The 17,039-nt window shown below is 40.6% G+C and overlaps 1 protein-coding gene and 1 long non-coding RNA gene across 2 annotated transcripts; one reads left to right on the forward strand and one right to left on the reverse strand.

The window, feature by feature from the left end:
• The first annotated feature begins 120 nt into the window (after positions 1-120).
• LOC111338764 (uncharacterized) lies at positions 121-7,800 on the forward strand. The gene is made up of 2 exons (XR_002695613.2): positions 121-697; positions 7,402-7,800. It is a non-coding gene; the product is annotated as an uncharacterized LOC111338764 (long non-coding RNA).
• LOC111338763 (uncharacterized) lies at positions 3,048-7,176 on the reverse strand. Its single transcript, XM_088743632.1, has 2 exons — positions 7,052-7,176; positions 3,048-6,390 (listed from the first exon to the last, which is right to left on the reverse strand). The coding sequence occupies exons 1-2, from the start codon at positions 7,132-7,134 to the stop codon at positions 3,048-3,050; spliced, it is 3,426 nt and encodes a 1,141-aa protein (XP_088599758.1). The 5' UTR covers positions 7,135-7,176.
• Positions 7,801-17,039: the final 9,239 nt, after the last annotated feature.

A 17,039-nucleotide genomic window follows, 5' to 3' on the forward strand; every position in this document is an offset into this window, starting at 1 on the left:
GCGCGACTATTGCACCTTTTGTCTTTTTAGAGAGAATTTGTCTTTTTATCATTGAGGGAAAGCCGAGCGAACTGAATTTCCCTCGCATTGGCAAACCTGGTATGATGACATGCCAACAGTAAGTCCGCCTTAAAACACTTAAATCATGGAGTTTGATAAGAATCGATTATGAAAAGACAAAAACATTTCCTTCAAAAAGTTGATGTTGAGACTGTAATAAAAGATACTGAGGAAGTACAAAGCGATGGATAAATCAGACGACGAATCCATCGGGCAGTTTTTCAGATTTGAAATAACTTCAGTTTTTCGAAAACAAAGAGCCGTTTTACCCATCAGATCGCACGAATAGAACTGCATGTATGAAACAACACCAGCAGAGAGTTTCTCCGCACCTCGTAATATATAAATTCTCAATACCATGCACAAGATCTTTTCTTCCTTTGATACGTTCCCGGCACACTCCGGGCTCCCATCTGAAGGATCCAGACTCTCCCATCCGACTCAACTGTCTCATTCGACAAAATAATTATCGCCTTTTTTTCGTGAAAGTTAGTTAATTTCCGCATGTTTCATATCTTGCACAATATATAGCCGTCCACAGGTTTTCTATAACTATTCTAGAACTACACTGGTTACATACGCTTGATGGAGACTGTTGTGACTCGTAACTTAATGGAGTCAGGAGTTAAGCAGAGGGGTAAGTCATAATATTTGTCAAAAAAAGTTGGTTTTCCCGTGGCAAAAGATTGTTGGCTACACTTTGGCCGGGCATTTCTCTATGATTCACCATATAAATTCGTGTCTTCTTCGGCCAGAGACTTTCGCTATCTCTTGGCCAGGCATTTATTTATATTTTTGAAAAGCTGGTTCTTCCTTGTTAAGAAAACCCCAAGTTTTTCGAGAATACAGAGCATACGCCAGTCACTGAAGCCTATCATTGTAGCCGTGTCTTTTGACATAGATCTAGACATTTCTTGATTTCCTTATTCTTTGCATAGCATGTTAGTGTTTTTGTCATAAGCGGCATTTGCAGTCAGGGTGTTGGCCTTTGATATATAGATGTGTCTAGACCACATATTCGAAGAATACAGAGCCAGCGCTAGTCCCTGAACTCTGGAATAGCCGTGCCTTGTTTGGCCTTAGGTCTTGTTATATCTTGAATTTCTATATTTTTTTTTGGTAGAACTTTTTGTTTTTGTCTGCCTTTGAGGTCAATGTGTTGGCCTTTTATATTTGGTCGTGTCATCTTCAGAAAGAGACTTTCACTTACTCTCGGCCAGGCATTTCTTTATATTTTTAAAAATCTGGGTGTTTCTTGAAAGGACGAAGGCCATGTAATCCGAGGAATACAGAGCATGCGGTAGTCTCTGAAATCTAGAGTAGATTTGTCTTCTTCTGCTGTGGATCTTTGTTTCCTGATTTTCTTATTTTTTTGCATAGCATATTATTGTTTTTGTTATAAGCTGCATTTGTAGTCATGGTGGTAGTTTTATATATATGTGTCTTCTTTAGCCTGGGACTATCTCTTACTCTTAGCCAGGTATTTCTTTATAGACCACAAAGAATCAGAACATGTGCTTGTCTCTGGAGTCTAGAATAGCCTTGTCTTCTTCCGCTACAGATCTTGATATTGCTCAATTTTCTTAATTTGCACAGCATGTTATTTATTTTTTTTTGTGGCTTCTGCCTCCTATACGAGGTGAAGCCACAGCCTCCTATACAAGGTGAAGCCACAGCCTCCTATACAAGGTGAAGCCACAGCCTCCTATGCGAGGTGACGCCACAGCCTCCTATGCGAGGTGAAGCCACAGCCTCCTATGCGAGGTGAAGCCACAGCCTCCTATGCGAGGTGAAGCCACAGCCTCCTATGCGAGGTGAAGCCACAGCCTCCTATGCGAGGTGAAGCCACAGCCTCCTATGCGAGGTGAAGCCACAGCCTCCTATGCGAGGTGAAGCCACAGCCTCCTATGCGAGGTGAAGCCACAGCCTCCTATGCGAGGTGAAGCCACAGCCTCCTATGCGAGGTGAAGCCACAGCCTCCTATGCGAGGTGAAGCCACAGCCTCCTATGCGAGGTGAAGCCACAGCCTCCTATGCGAGGTGAAGCCACAGCCTCCTATGCGAGGTGAAGCCACAGCCTCCTATGCGAGGTGAAGCCACAGCCTCCTATGCGAGGTGAAGCCACAGCCTCCTATGCGAGGTGAAGCCACAGCCTCCTATGCGAGGTGAAGCCACAGCCTCCTATGCGAGGTGAAGCCACAGCCTCCTATGCGAGGTGAAGCCACAGCCTCCTATGCGAGGTGAAGCCACAGCCTCCTATGCGAGGTGAAGCCACAGCCTCCTAAACGAGGTGAAGCCACAGATATCATCAAGATGATTGAGTGGGTGAGTACTGCATATTGTTCATTTCAGTGTCTCAATTAGTAGCCTGACATTTTGGGTACTCGGCAGGTGCTTGACAGAGTACTTAAGACAAATATTCTGCAGCACTATCTTTTAATGTCATTTTAAAGCCTCTCGTTCTTTCCTATGTCATAAAAATTGTGCTACAGTGGTAGCCACATGCAGTCTTTGATAGTTTTTTTTTCCCTAAAGCTACCTTAAGGCTTGGCCATTCACATGAGAAGCTGAATTATGTGCACATGTTAATTAGAATTTACTCATGATCTCTTGAATGATAGATGCAAAGATGATGTCACCAATAACAGTACTATATCTTTTTTTTTTTATTACATAAAGCAAACAGACTTTGTGTTGCTGTGGGCCTGTATAGTGATAAATCACAGATCATGTCAAAATGTGGTAAGAAGATCAGTGCCACTTTTTGGCTCTCACCATATTTTGACATCGTCTGTGATCTATTACTGGACAGGCTCACAGTGACATGGAATCCATTTCTTAAACAGGGGGTGGAATCAATCTTGTAAGCAAAATGACACCAAATGTTTGGTATTGTTAATGAAATTTATCAACTTGGCATTAATTTATCCTTCTTTGGTTGTCTATATGATTGTTTCTGTTTTTTTTTTTTTTTTCGGGGAACTTCACTTACCCTTGGCCAGGCATTTCTTTATAATCCAAAATGGCAGGATCCTCTTCAGCCAAGCTTGGAACAGGCATTTCTCTATAATCCAAGATGGCTGGGTCTTGCTCCATGAGACTTTGGGACTTAATTTCAACTTTTCTTCTTTTCTTCTTTCTTTTCGTTGTTTTCTTGATCTTGGAACTATTCTTAAAGCTGTGGTCTTCTTTCATCATACTTGGGCCAAGAGGTTCAGACTTGTGATCAGAGTCAGTTACACTTGGAGCAGGTATTTCTTCATCATCCAAGATCACTGGCTGTTGTTGAGCCTCCCACTGAACAGGAATTTCGTTATCATCCAAGATAACTGGATGTTGTTGAGCCTCACATTGAACAGGAATTTCGTTATCATCCAAGATAACTGGTTGTTGTTGAGCCTCACATTGAACAAGTATTTCTTCATCATCCAAGATAACTGGCTGTTGTTGAGCCTCACTTTGAACAGGCATTTCATTATCATCAACGATAACTGGTTGTTGTTGAGCCTCACATTGAACAGGCATTTTGTCATCATCAAAGATATCTGGCTGTTGTTGAGCCTCACACTGAACAGGCATTTCGTTATCATCCAAGAGAACTGGTTGTTGTTGAGCCTCACATTGAACAGGCATTTCATTATCATCCAAGATAACTGGTTGTTGTTGAGCCTCACATTGAACAGGTATTTCTTCATCATCCAAGATAACTGGCTGTTGTTGAGCCTCACTTTGAACAGGAATTTCGTCATCATCAAAGATATCTGGCTGTTGTTGAGCCTCACATTGAACTGGCATTTCGTCATCATCAAAGATAGCTAACTGTTGTTGAGCCTCACATTGAACAGGCATTTCGTCATCATCAAAGATATCTGGCTGTTGTTGAGCCTCACATTGAACAGGCATTTCATCATCATCAAAGATATCTGGTTGTTGTTGAGCCTCACATTGAACAGGAATTGCGTTGTCATCCAAGATAACTGGCTGTTGTTGAGCCTTACATTGAACAGGCATTTCTCTATAATCCAAGATGGGTGGGTCTTGCTCCATGAGACTTTGGGACTTAATTTCAACTTTTCTTCTTTTCTTCTTTCTTTTCCTTGTTTTCTTGATCTTGGAACTATTCTTAAAGCTGTGGTCTTCTTTCATCACACTTGGGCCAAGAGGTTCAGACTTGTGGTCAGAGTCAGTTACACTTGGAGCAGGTATTTCTTCATTATCCAAGATCACTGGCTGTTGTTGAGCCTCACACTGAACAGGAATGTTGTTATCATCCAAGATAACTGGTTGTTGTTGAGCCTCACATTGAACAAGTATTTCTTCATCATCCAAGATAACTGGCTGTTGTTGAGCCTCACTTTGAACAGGCATTTCATTATCATCAACTATAACTGGTTGTTGTTGAGCCTCACATTGAACAGGCATTTTGTCATCGTCAAAGATATCTGGCTGTTGTTGAGCCTCACGTTGAACAGGCATTTCGTCATCATCAAAGATATCTGGCTGTTGTCGAGCCTCACATTGAACAGGCATTTCGTCATTATCAAAGATAACTGGTTGTTGTTGAGCCTCACATTGAACAGGAATTTCGTCATTATCAAAGATAACTGGTTGTTGTTGAGCCTCACATTGAACAGGAATTTCGTTATCATCCAAGATAACTGGCTGTTGTTGAGCCTTACATTGAACAGGTATTTGTTCATCATCCAAGATATCTGGCTGTTGTTGAGCTTCACTTTGACCAGGCATTTCATTATCATCAACGATAAATGGTTGTTGTTGAGCCTCACATTGAACAAGCATTTTGTCATCATCAAAGATATCTGGCTGTTGTCGAGCCTGACATTGACCAGGAATTTCGTCATCATCAAAGATATCTGGTTGTTGTTGAGCCTCACATTGAACAGGAATTTCGTTATCATCCAAGATAACTGGCTGTTGTTGAGCCTTACATTGAACAGGTATTTCTTCATCATCCAAGATATCTGGCTGTTGTTGAGCCTCACTTTGAACAGGCATTTCATTATCATCAACGATAAATGGTTGTTGTTGAGCCTCACATTGAACAAGCATTTTGTCATCATCAAAGATATCTGGCTGTTGTCGAGCCTCACATTGAACAGGAATTTCGTCATCATCAAAGATATCTGGTTGTTGTTGAGCCTCACATTGAACAGGAATTTCATTATCATCCAAGATAACTGGCTGTTGTTGAGCCTCACATTGAACGGGTATTTCTTCATCATCGAAAATAACTGGCTGTTGTTTAGCCTCACATTGAACAGGCATTTCGTTATCATCCAAAATAACTGGCTGTTGTTGAGCCTCACATTGAACAGGCATTTCGTCATCATCAAAGATATCTGGCTGTTGTTGAGCCTCACATTGAACAGGCATTTCGTCATCATCAAAGATATCTGGTTGTTGTTGAGCCTCACATTGAACAGGAATTTCGTTATCATCCAAGATAATTGGTTGTTTTTCAGCCTCACATTGAACAGGTATTTCTTCATCATCCAAGATAACTGGCTGTTGTTGAGCCTCGCTTTGAACAGGCATTTCATTATCATCCACGATAACTGGCTGTTGTTGAGCCTCACATTGAACAGGCATTTCGTCATCATCAAAGATATCTGGTTGTTGTTGAGCCTCACATTGAACAGGAATTTCGTTATCATCCAAGATAATTGGTTGTTTTTCAGCCTCACATTGAACAGGTATTTCTTCATCATCCAAGATAACTGGCTGTTGTTGAGCCTCGCTTTGAACAGGCATTTCATTATCATCCACGATAACTGGTTGTTGTTGAGACTCACATTGAACAAGCATTTTGTCATCATCAAAGATATCTGGCTGTTGTTGAGCCTCGCATTGAACAGGCATTTCGTTATCATCTAAGATAATTGGTTGTTGTTGCGCTTCACATTGAACAGGCATTTTGTCATTAACCAAGATAACTGGTTGTTGGTGGGCCTCACATTGAACAGGAATTTCGTTATCATCCAAGATAACTGGTTGTTGTAGGGCCTCATATTGAACAGGCATTTCGTTATCATCCAAGATAACTGGTTGATGTTGGGCCTCACATTGAACAGGTATTTTGTTATCATCCACAGTGACTGGGTCTTGTTGGTCCAAATTTTGGGGTTTTTTTTGTTCTTTTGTCCTTTTGTTCTTTTTTTTTTTTTTTTTCTTCATCTTGGACCTTTTCTTAAAGTTATTGTGTTCATCATTTACAGTTGCGCCTAGACGTCCAGAGTTTTGATCCGTGTTACTAACACTTGGGCCAGGATTTTCTCTTTCATTTTGTAAAACTTCATTTTTGTCTGCCACACTGCAAGGGAAAGACATTGATGTTGTTTTTAATTCACCTGAACTCGCTTGCATCCTCTTTCCCTCTCCTACCTTTTCTTTCACATCCTTTTTCCAACTCAACCCTCTCCTCCCATATCTTTCTTGTTTTAACTTTTCTCCTCATCTCACCCCTCCCTTCCATTTCCCTTTCTCCTCTTACCTGCCCTCCCATTTATTACCTCTCATCTTCTCCGCCACCCCTGGTGTAAATCGTTGAGACCAAAATGCATAATTTTACCGTGTGAATTTTTGCATTTTTGTTTCAATTAATGCATTCGCTTGTTGCGTCAGTTAAAGGGTTCTTTTTTAAAGCATTCAGTAAATTGAAAAAACTTTTCTCTCTTTCTACAACACTGAACGTAAACAAAGAAGAGACGAATATTTAAAGCTCAGATTTGCAATTTTCCTACTTGCGTTTTTTTTTTAAAGAGATTTCAATTTGTTTCAATTTTGGTTTCTGTTCAAAATGTATTTCTTCGTATGCAAAATACCAACCATTGTGATAGACCTGGAATCTCAAGTTATTTTATGGAGATTCTTTTGGCCCGCGATCGGCCCGCTCGAAAAGAAGGAAATGCATGTTGCACGTGTTTTTTTTCCGTCGCAACATCATGACATTTTTTACCAGTTTCGAGCCTTACCTTTCTTCTCTTTTACAGTAACCGAAAAATATAAGTGCATGTAATGCCTCTATAAAAGTGCGCCAAAATGTTACCATCGGCATTTTGACGCTAACTTTCCTCACGGAAAAATGGATCTTCTCTGATTAAACGTCACAATCAAATTCTTTTCATAAGCGCGCATTCGAACTAATTTGCGCCAGCGATGACAATAAGTCGGAGATAACGGAAATTTTGGGCTTGCGCAACCACAATTGTATAGTGTGAGTCAGAATTTTTGTTTTCAACGCCGTTTTTTTCATACAAGTCTTCAACCGGTGTTAAGGGCTTGAAGCTCCACTATTATTAATACTTATTGTTTTCTTTTCCAGGCCCCCACCTGGTGCACGACCATGTTTTATCAGCGGTTGGTTTCTGTGGAAACTACCAGATTTTGCGAAATCCATGGTAACGGGTCAAAATAAACGGGAAAAAAGCGATTTGAGGTCGCCAAAAGTGCGGGGCATTTGACCTGCGTCAGTCAGCTCGCCGAATGAGCCATCCTTAGATCCCCTCATGCTGAGACAAAAATAGTCGACGATCTGAGTTTCTATGAGGCAAAAAAGCACGATTGTATGATTTTAGAAGAGTTATCACTTATCTTTAGCGGACTGAACTCGCTAAATTGCAATTATTTTTAGCGTGGATATTGTATTTCGTTGAATAACGTGAAAATTCAAATAAATGCAAATAAAGTTGTTCTACATTTGAAAAGAACAACTTCAGATTAAGAGGTATAACACTTTTTTACCGATGAGCAAAAAAGCTTAATTATGTATGTCTCGTTAGTTCCTTTTCTGTTGACGACTTGCCTACTTGCCTAAAGACACGAGTTAGTCAAAGAAAAAGAACATGGCGAGCTAGAAATTCCCTCCCTGATGGTCCTATAAGTTCATGCGAATGGAGACGATTGCTGACAGAACTCGCTCCCTTTCCGTTCTGTATTTCTATATCTTTCTTGGTAGGGCACTGAGGAATTAAAAAATAAAAAATGACAACAAGACGAACAAGATAGTCTTCACAATGACGTGAGCGTCTACAAGTTAAATGGCTTTTATTTCCCTTCAATGAAAGTACACCACCAGGTGAAGCTGGCGCGAATTTACAAAATTTCGCCACTTGATTTCTAAACACAGACGAAAGAAAAGTCGACAAAGCTGTTGACATTAATTTTACAATTGCTTAATTAACTATGACAGTGCGTTGGGCTTGAAGTACATTTCGGAACTCCCAGAACTATCTTCATCCGTTCACAGAAGCTTCTCTTGAAAGAAACAGGCGATTAAAAATTTCCGAACAATCACATTCGTGTGCGGCTAAGGTACCCTTCATGTAGGATGCCAAACTTTGTTATTGTTTATTCTCAGTAATGACACAAATTTCCTATCTTTTCTTCACCAACGCTGCAAGAAAACGGCGGGAGCATTGTTTTGGTATCTCAATTGTAATTGGCTGCTTTCGTCATGCGATCATTTGATTCTCACTTTTCATTGGTTTATTTCGGCGAGCTTAAAATCCTTCACTTCGCTTTACAAAGTTGTTAAAAACTTGGCTATGAATCCCATGCATAGTGGAAATTGCATCGATTTTGTCTTCTTCTATAAATCCTGCTACGGTTTCAACGAAAACGAATACCAATTAAGGAAAGAAATCTTGAATTTTCAAAGCAAGTGATGACGGACATATTCAAAGTAAGTGATGACGTTTCAGTTTGGTCGCAAATCTTTTGTTTGTTTGAGTAGCACGTTAGTCTATGTAGAGAATAGTGTTGATGACCAAAATTACTGAAATTTAGTACATGTAACTGGTTTATTTCTATCTTTGTTGAATTTCATGTCGATGTACAAACAGGTGTCTTCCGTTTCAGTTTGGTCGCAAATCTTTCATCTAGTTTCCTTAACGAAACTGAAAAAAATTGTGCTGCATGGGCAATCTTTGATCGGTGGATCTGAGGAGAAATTTGTTAAATTCTCAGCTTTTTCGTAAGCGGCAAAAGTGAAAGTAGCCGAGTTTTTGATGTTTTGACAATATTTTTGCTCGTTTTTATATTCAAGTTCTTGGGTTGCGAGTTTTCAAAATACATACAGGAAATCCGGGTTTGAGGCCACGCAAAGTAGCTGGGTCAATGCATCGACCGATTGCTGAATATTGGCCGAATTCTTTTTTTTCAATTTTAGAACGAGACTAATATCCAGCCATCTTGACCGAACAAACTTGGTCAACAAAGGATTTCTTAGCATTAATATTTCACTTAAAGGATTTTTAGGATCAAGTATGAGTTGTTACCTTCGAGAGCCGGAAAAGAAAGCCAACCGTTGTAGCACAATAAACCCATGCACGTGCACGGGAGTTGTTTATGTTTTCTTATAGCGACTCCATTGCTAATATTGTCCAAAAATTACGAACTTTCCAAATCTGCTCCACCTTTTGAAGACACCCGTCTACAATCTTAAGTCTTATGGTGATTGATAGTTTGCCTTGGCTTCAGCAGTGTTGTAGAACTCCCTTCCACAGTCATAAAGAGACTTGCAATCAGTCGAAACTTTTAAGCGGAAACTTAAGGAACATTTGTTTTTTTACGGGCTTACATGGAACATTTCATCGTTATTGTACTTGCTATAGATGATATTTTAAACTAGACATAGTTAGGTAATTTTTAGTTTTCAATTATAATTTTTCCTTATGTGGAGTATTTCTGGACCACTGGGAAAAGATGCTATATAAATGTATTTATCATTATAGCAGTGTATACTTATGTATGCTAAACGTAACCTAAAGGCCAACGGGAAATACGAAAATTAAAATTAAAAAACTTCTTGTAGAAGCTAATACATTATTATTATCACAGTATACACTTTTGAATGCTTCAGATTACAAATAAAATTGATATAGGGCGCCAAAGGCGTAGCCTATTCCATTGTCACTACTACTTAGATAAAAGCTAAACTTTAAAAAAATTGTGTGCCCCTAGACCCTAAGGAAATAAATATTCCATCAACCTATCAAAACTATGCTTGAACCTAGCGTTGTTTAAGGAAGTTAGTCCGATAGGACCTTAAAATTCCAGAAACAAATAAACCTAAGAGTTCTAAAATGGTATACCCATAGACCCTAAAATGGAGATAAATGTTTAAAACCTATACTTAAAACTAACGTCGTTGGAAGAACTTAGTCCGATAAGACCTTGAAAGTCCCGGCACAATTAAGGGAGCTAGAGACTACAGCTTTCTGTATGTTCCTTAGCACTGATTGACATCGGCCACTTCCAACTAGATGGTGTATGCTTTCCTTGACCCTTCGCAAGCTTCCTCCAAGTGTGTCTATTTAACAGTTATTCCACGAGTGCGCGTTGGATATGAGATGATAGATAGCCAACGAGGCGTGTAGCGCTGAGTTGGCTATAATCATCTCATATCCAACAAGCCTGAGTGGAAAAATTGTTTTATTAAAAACGTCAAATTAAATTATTAAATTTCATTAAATTTTAAGCTCCCTTTTAATTTTAAGCTGACACGTACGCTTCCCATATTTGTAGATTATGGTATATTGGCTGATATACCACAATGGCTGAGCAAATTAAAAAGTCTTGAATTGCATTATCCAATGATCTAGTTTTTAATAATATGATGTTATGCTGCTCAATCTAGTACGCTGGGTATCTCCTTAATAGCACTTATGGGCGATGACGTCAAAACAATTCTCGCAGCGTCAAACCGAGGCTTGGTGGTGATCGCTTAGCGTGTCTTGTTGGTGTTTAGAGAAAGAATCAATTCCCCTTGTCTGTATTTTTCACTTTTTGTTCGAAATGCCTCAGTGGTGTATTGCCTAGGGCTGTACAAACTCTTCAGACATGAAAATAAAAAAGTCCTGGCATCGCTTACCGCAGGAGAACAAAGAACTGCTTTCGAAATGACTATGTGGCGACCACTTTGAAGCCGACTGTTTTGGGAAAATCCCGGGTTCCTTGCTTGTCAACTTGGAACCAGGTCTATTCCCACAAATTTTTGCTTTGTGCAAGAAAAAAACACCGAGGAAACCTCCATCAGAGCGAAAATCGGTTGAACGAAAGCAGCCGAGTTCGTACGTAAAGACAGCGTCGGACGATCTACCAGAAACATGTGATGGCTTTGAAAGTGACAACATTGGTGGTGATGGTTTCGCGGGAATATCAGAGAAAAATATATGTCATATCGGACATGGCTGTAGGAAATTCGCCTAAAATCACTCTTTCTGAGGATGATATCGACGGAGCTTCCTTAAGAGTAAACACCCCTAGTCAACTGACTATTTCTGCGTTAAAGAGATGGCTTTCCTGCGGGAAAGGAGCGAAATTGAGCGGAACGAAGCGATCCTTGGTCGAAAGGTAAATACACGTGAATAGCTTATTTCCCGGGCATACCGGTATTTTACGTTGGATGATCAAACTAAAAGAAAGCAACTGTCCCTTTGAGAGTTCAAAGTTAGATAAATAGCGCTCTCGATAACCTTATTGATCCAGACAGTGCTGCCGCTTTCAAAGCCATCACATGTTTCTGGCAAATCGTCCGACGCTGTGTTTACGTACCAAGTCGGCTGCTTTCGTTCGACTGATTTTCGCTCTGATGTAATGTAATGTAATGAAATCTTTATTTAAACACGATCAATTCATCAGCCGATAAAAATACATATCACATACGCTAAGATATTAAAAATTCAAACTACCTACTATAACATGCACTGGATGGAGGTTTCCTAGGTGTTTTTTCTTGCACAAAGCAAAACTTTGTGGGAATTGACCCTGGTTTCAAGTTGACAAGCAAGGAACCCGGGATTCTCCCAAAACAGTCGGCTTCAAAGTGGTCGCCACATAGCCTCGAGCGCTCATTAACTGGCGTGTTTGTTCGCCGAATTTTTGCACGCCATTTCGAAAGCAGTTCTTTGTTCTCCTGCGGAAAGCGATGCAAGGACTTTTTGATTTTCATGTCTGAAGAGGTTGTACAGCCCTAAGCATTACACCATAGAGGCATGTTGAACAAAGAGTGAAAAAACAGACGAGGGGAATTGATTACTTCTCTAAACACCAACAAATCGCGCGAAGCGATCACCACCAAGCCTCGGTTTGACGCTGCGAGAAATTGTTTTGACGTCATCGCGCATAATTCCTATTCGACCGCAGCGGGGCGTACTTGTTCGTCTTCTCTGCACATTAACGTACTTGTTCGTCTTCTCTGCACATTTCGTCTTCTCTGCCCATTAATAATAATAATAATATTTTTTAAATAATAATCTTTATTGACATGTAGCAATAATTTCCATAAAATCCTCTACAATACAAAATATTAACAGCGTAAAAAACGATCCAAAATAACTCACTTTCGGCTCACATCTACTCCTTTTCTTTAATGTCAAAGCGTCTGGAAAACTATAAATAACGGAGTCAAATCTGAACAGATTCGAAGACTAATAATCTGATAAGTAAAAGCATATCTAAAACTATACAGAAAAGAGAAAGGTGAATGGCAAATCTAGAACCCTATATACAAGGCTGCTAAAAATCACTAAACAATGTCAATGGCTCCCTCGGCAGCTGCGATTTCAACGTCACAATTATTATAGTCATGCACAGCGCGGCGCTTCACCCGCGATCCTCGAAGGCAAACTAAGGCTGACCGAAGGAGGGCAAAGGATGTCTTTGCTCGGATCCAGGAAATTGTTTGCGAGAATCGTTCCCCTTTCTCGGTGGCTATCAGCTCGGCCAATCGGCTGTGGTATCTTATGCATTCCATCCCCATACCTCCCGTAGTTGTAAATGCAAGCGGCGTGAACGAGCCATGCTCAACATCCAACGCTCTCCTTGAGTACAGCCGCCTCTTGTCGTTTTCATGGATGCGATAAATCTGCTGTGGTTCCTGGTCCTTGTAAGACTCGGCATTAGGGTGGCAAACCCTCACATCGAAGAATGCCGAGCTCTGGGGATCCCAGAAGCCAAGCGCCCGAACGTCTAATCTTGCGTCTTGTGCTCTAGTAGACCCTCTGCAGAGTTGTTCTTCAGTGACGCCTTGGAGAACTGGCTCGACCTCGACATCGGTACACACTATACTCAAAAGGTCGGCCTCGAGGTCTCTCAACTCATTATGCCGTTGGATAACAAAGCCCCCTCGTGTGCAAATCATTGCGTGGTCTACTGTGAAGTTTTCCCCGCACGCACACACTGATGGAATGTCATCGAACGGCCAATCATAGCGTAATTTAACGGCATTACGAAACTCTCTCTTGCTGAGGTTGAAACCATGTTCTTGTTCAGTTTTTTTCAGGTGTTACTTAAAAACCCTTATTGCTTCCAGCTACGCAAAATGTACCGTGAACCTATGAAATGACGCGCGTGATAAGTGCCAGTACAGGCATAGATGGGGTAGGTTTGGCTCATCATAACTTTCAAACAAGTACGGTGCCCTATCTTTTTTATTGTATTTTTCGAAACAGACATTAGTGGGGAACATTTAAGGAAAGTTTAAAAAATATTGGTCGATAACTTTTCTTTCTGGGGAATCACCTTAACTCGCCCTTATAAGACGTCCGCACTGCAGGCTAGATATCGTCCGTGGCACATATTGAGGCAGCCATTTTGAATTCTTGTTAACCATTTCAAACCACGTGACCAAATATGCTGTGCTTACACACTTTCACGAAATGTTTTAAATTTGCTTTGTTAAAGAGCGTTTACTATGGTAAGGGGTTAAAATAAATTGAAAACTCAAGGTCTTTAAAAAAGAGAACTTTGATAGACCGTTTCTTTTTCTGTTACTTTCAGCTTGGTGAACAGAGAAACAAATTCAAACTCCGCTTGAAGCAGTGAAATTCGGTTGGGTAGATAAAAATCTACGAAGGTTTTATGCAAAAGCCAGAACGAAAAAAGGCGAAGATTACGGTAAATCTAACCTTACTGGGATTCTACCACTCAAGAGAAAGATACCTCAATTTCCACTGATCTGAGATTTTCAAGATAAAACTTGATGCTAGATGCACAAATGAAAACCTTTAAAGAGAAGCGGCAAAGAAAATGTTTCACACAAACCTGCTATCGAGGAGGAAGACCTTCACAGAAGTTGAAATCCTGCGATGTTTTTTTCCTTGGCTCAACCACTTTCACTACTGAGAAACGTTTGGTTACATGTTGTCCTTTTCTATTTCCGAAGGGGCCGTGAAGGTCAAAGAAGCTTGAGCTTCCAGTTTGAAATGGATGCGGCTGGACGAAGGTACGCAACGAATTATAAGCCACGATGAAATATCAAAGAATCGTCCAGGACGATTGAACGATGTAGAAAATCAAGAATACATGTAACCCAAGATCAAGGTGACGGTTACAAGGCGCTGAAGCTATACTTGCAGAAAGTCAATCGAAAGTGCACTACCTTTTTCCAGTATCCGAAGAAATACAGCACAGCCAAAGATGCAGTTTGGTTCTAAGCACGACCGTTCAGTTGGAATACACAGCCTCGCTAATATGATGAAAAATATCAGTGAAGAAGCGCATTTGTCCAAAATGTACACAAACCATTGTGTAAGAGCAACTGCCATCAATATCTGGTCCAACGCTGGGATTTCAAACCACCGTTTCACGGTCATTTCAGGACAGCGCAGTGGGCAGTCTCTGGTGAGCTACAACTCCCGTACGTCGACATCACAACTGCAGCCAAGTCTTGTCGAGACCCTTTCTTCCTCCACCAACAACCACATCCAGCTATCAGAAGTTTCAGTCAATGTCGTTCCCGACAAAACAAGTAGCAACGAGACTGCATTATTCGGTCCATTTTTAAATGACATTAAAGGACCAATTTTTACTTTTGTCTGATTGAACAATTGCACTGACTGTTTAAAGATACAAAGCTCTCATGATCAGAAAGAGCTTTTTTTCATGAATTTCAGTAAATGTGATTAGACTTGCCTCAATTGACTTGACGTGTGAACCCGTGCTGCAAGTTGTGCAATGCCTAGTTTTCGCGCGCTTGTTTTGTCAGGAGATGTAAGACTACACGAACATTTTTGGTTCAATAAAAGGGAACTCTTTTGCTACAATGCATCGATGTTATGTTAAAAAAAAAACTACAGCGTACACTATTGAGTTATTGTACACTTGGGAGGGTTGCTAGGCCGGCTCAAGAGGCTAGAGTCACTCTCGGTTATCGCCTCGCGCGACTCTTGCGCTTTTTTCATGCTTAGCAAACCTCCCAAGTGTACCAAACGGGTCCGTGAAGTTCCTGGGCTCTTTGAGAAACGGGCCCTAGCCCTGCTGAAGATTTCTTGTCACTTAGTACATAGTAATTTCCTCCACGAGAATCTCTTGGGAAGTGATATCAGTCCAAGTGTCTCCCGGTAAACTTTCAATTTCAACGTCGACCTCTAACCCCTGGAGATTTCTTGTCACTTGGTACAGAGTAATTTCCTCCATGGGAATTCTCTTGGGAGCTGATATGTGTCCAAGAACATTCCGGTACATTTCATCATCTGAAGCGACCTCCAGCCACTGGAGATTTCTTGTCACTTGCCACATAGTAATTTTCTCCACGGGAATCTCTTGGGAGGTCATATCAGCCTGAGTTTCTTCCGGTATATTTTAACCTTCAGCGGTGACCTTTAGCCTCTGAAGATTTCTTTTCACTTGGTACAGAGTAAATTCCTCCGTAGGAATCTGTTGGGAAGTGATATCACTTCAAGTGCCTTCCGTTGCATTTTACCTTCTGGAGCGACCTTCGGCCACTGGAGATTTCTTGTCACATGGTGCATAGTAATTTCCTCCAAACGTGTTCACTCGTTCGTTATTTTTTTGCATCGCAACTCGTGAATGAAAATCGTTCGTGTGCACTTTCCACAGCATAATCTCTAAGTCACAAAAGAACCTGTAATATTTTGAATGTATCTAGGACGTTTGCTTAGCGAATCGTACGAATTCCACTCAGCTAAATCCACCCATTCACAAAATTGAATACAATAACCATAGCAATAACCCTTTACCTCACAAAACTGGGGAATTTCCAAAACAGAGGAATTTTTTATTTAGATAATGTCTCTGATTTTTGTTTCACAGATTGTAATGGTTATGATTAATTGGTAACTGGAATTTTACGTCCAATTCATAATGGTAATTGAACTGAGTGGAGTGCAATTTGGGCTGAAATCATACGCGTGATTTCAATATCGAACGAGCGCGCAGCTCGAGTTCGATTTGAAATCACAAGAATGATTTCAGACCAAAATTGTACGACAATTCCATTAAGCTAACCGCCTCCTGGTTAGCTCAATGGACAGAGCGCTGGACTGATGTGCGGGAGGTCGAGGGTTCGAGTCCCGGCCGGACCAACACTCAAGGTCTTAAAATAATTGAGAAGAATATGCTGCCTTTCTATAACAACAAGAAATGGTTTAGAAATTCTAGTCTTCTCGGATAGGGACGAATAAATGGAGGTTCCGTCTCCTGCAGGGTTAAGGGTAGGAGACGTTAGTTTCCCACGCACGAGATTACTGTGTGTGGAATGTCCTCCCCTGGGGTGGGATAGGTGGGTTGTTGTCTTGCGTTTCATACATGAGCATCTGGCTCGGGCAATATGCATAGTAACCATCCCCACATTAAGACATTAAACTTTGATTACTACTTCACGAGGTACAATTACCACTTTATTACATCCATTTTGAAATCGCCCAAATACAGGATTTGGTCAATTCAAATATTTTACTGATGCATTACTGTGCCGGTTTTTAAATAAAAAGCGGAACTGGAAACGTTTTTACATCTTATTTTGTATGCAAAACAGAAAGACTTTGACGTCATGTGTCAAAAACTCAGTCAAGCGTAAAATGATGCGATTTAGAGCAAACAATCGTGCGATTTGTGAATTTATTACATCTATTTTGAAATCACTGGTGGTCCCTGTAATCTGATTGGCTCTAATTGGTGCGAAAAGATTCAAAGAAAAACAATATAAGCGTGAATTGT

This window comes from Stylophora pistillata, chromosome 13 (assembly GCF_964205215.1).
Source record: "Stylophora pistillata chromosome 13, jaStyPist1.2, whole genome shotgun sequence".
NCBI classification, from domain to species: Eukaryota; Metazoa; Cnidaria; class Anthozoa; order Scleractinia; family Pocilloporidae; genus Stylophora; species Stylophora pistillata.

What these genes read in the sequence shown, in the direction of transcription:
- LOC111338763 (XM_088743632.1), bottom strand. Translation starts at nt 7,134, where the DNA reads ATGCCGATGGTAACATTTTGGCGCACTTTTATAGAGGCATTACATGCA. An exon ending in TACTGTAAAAGAGAAGAAAG is followed by an intron (nt 6,391 to 7,051) that starts GTAAGGCTCGAA and finishes TTTCCCTTGCAG; the next exon opens with TGTGGCAGACAAAAATGAAG.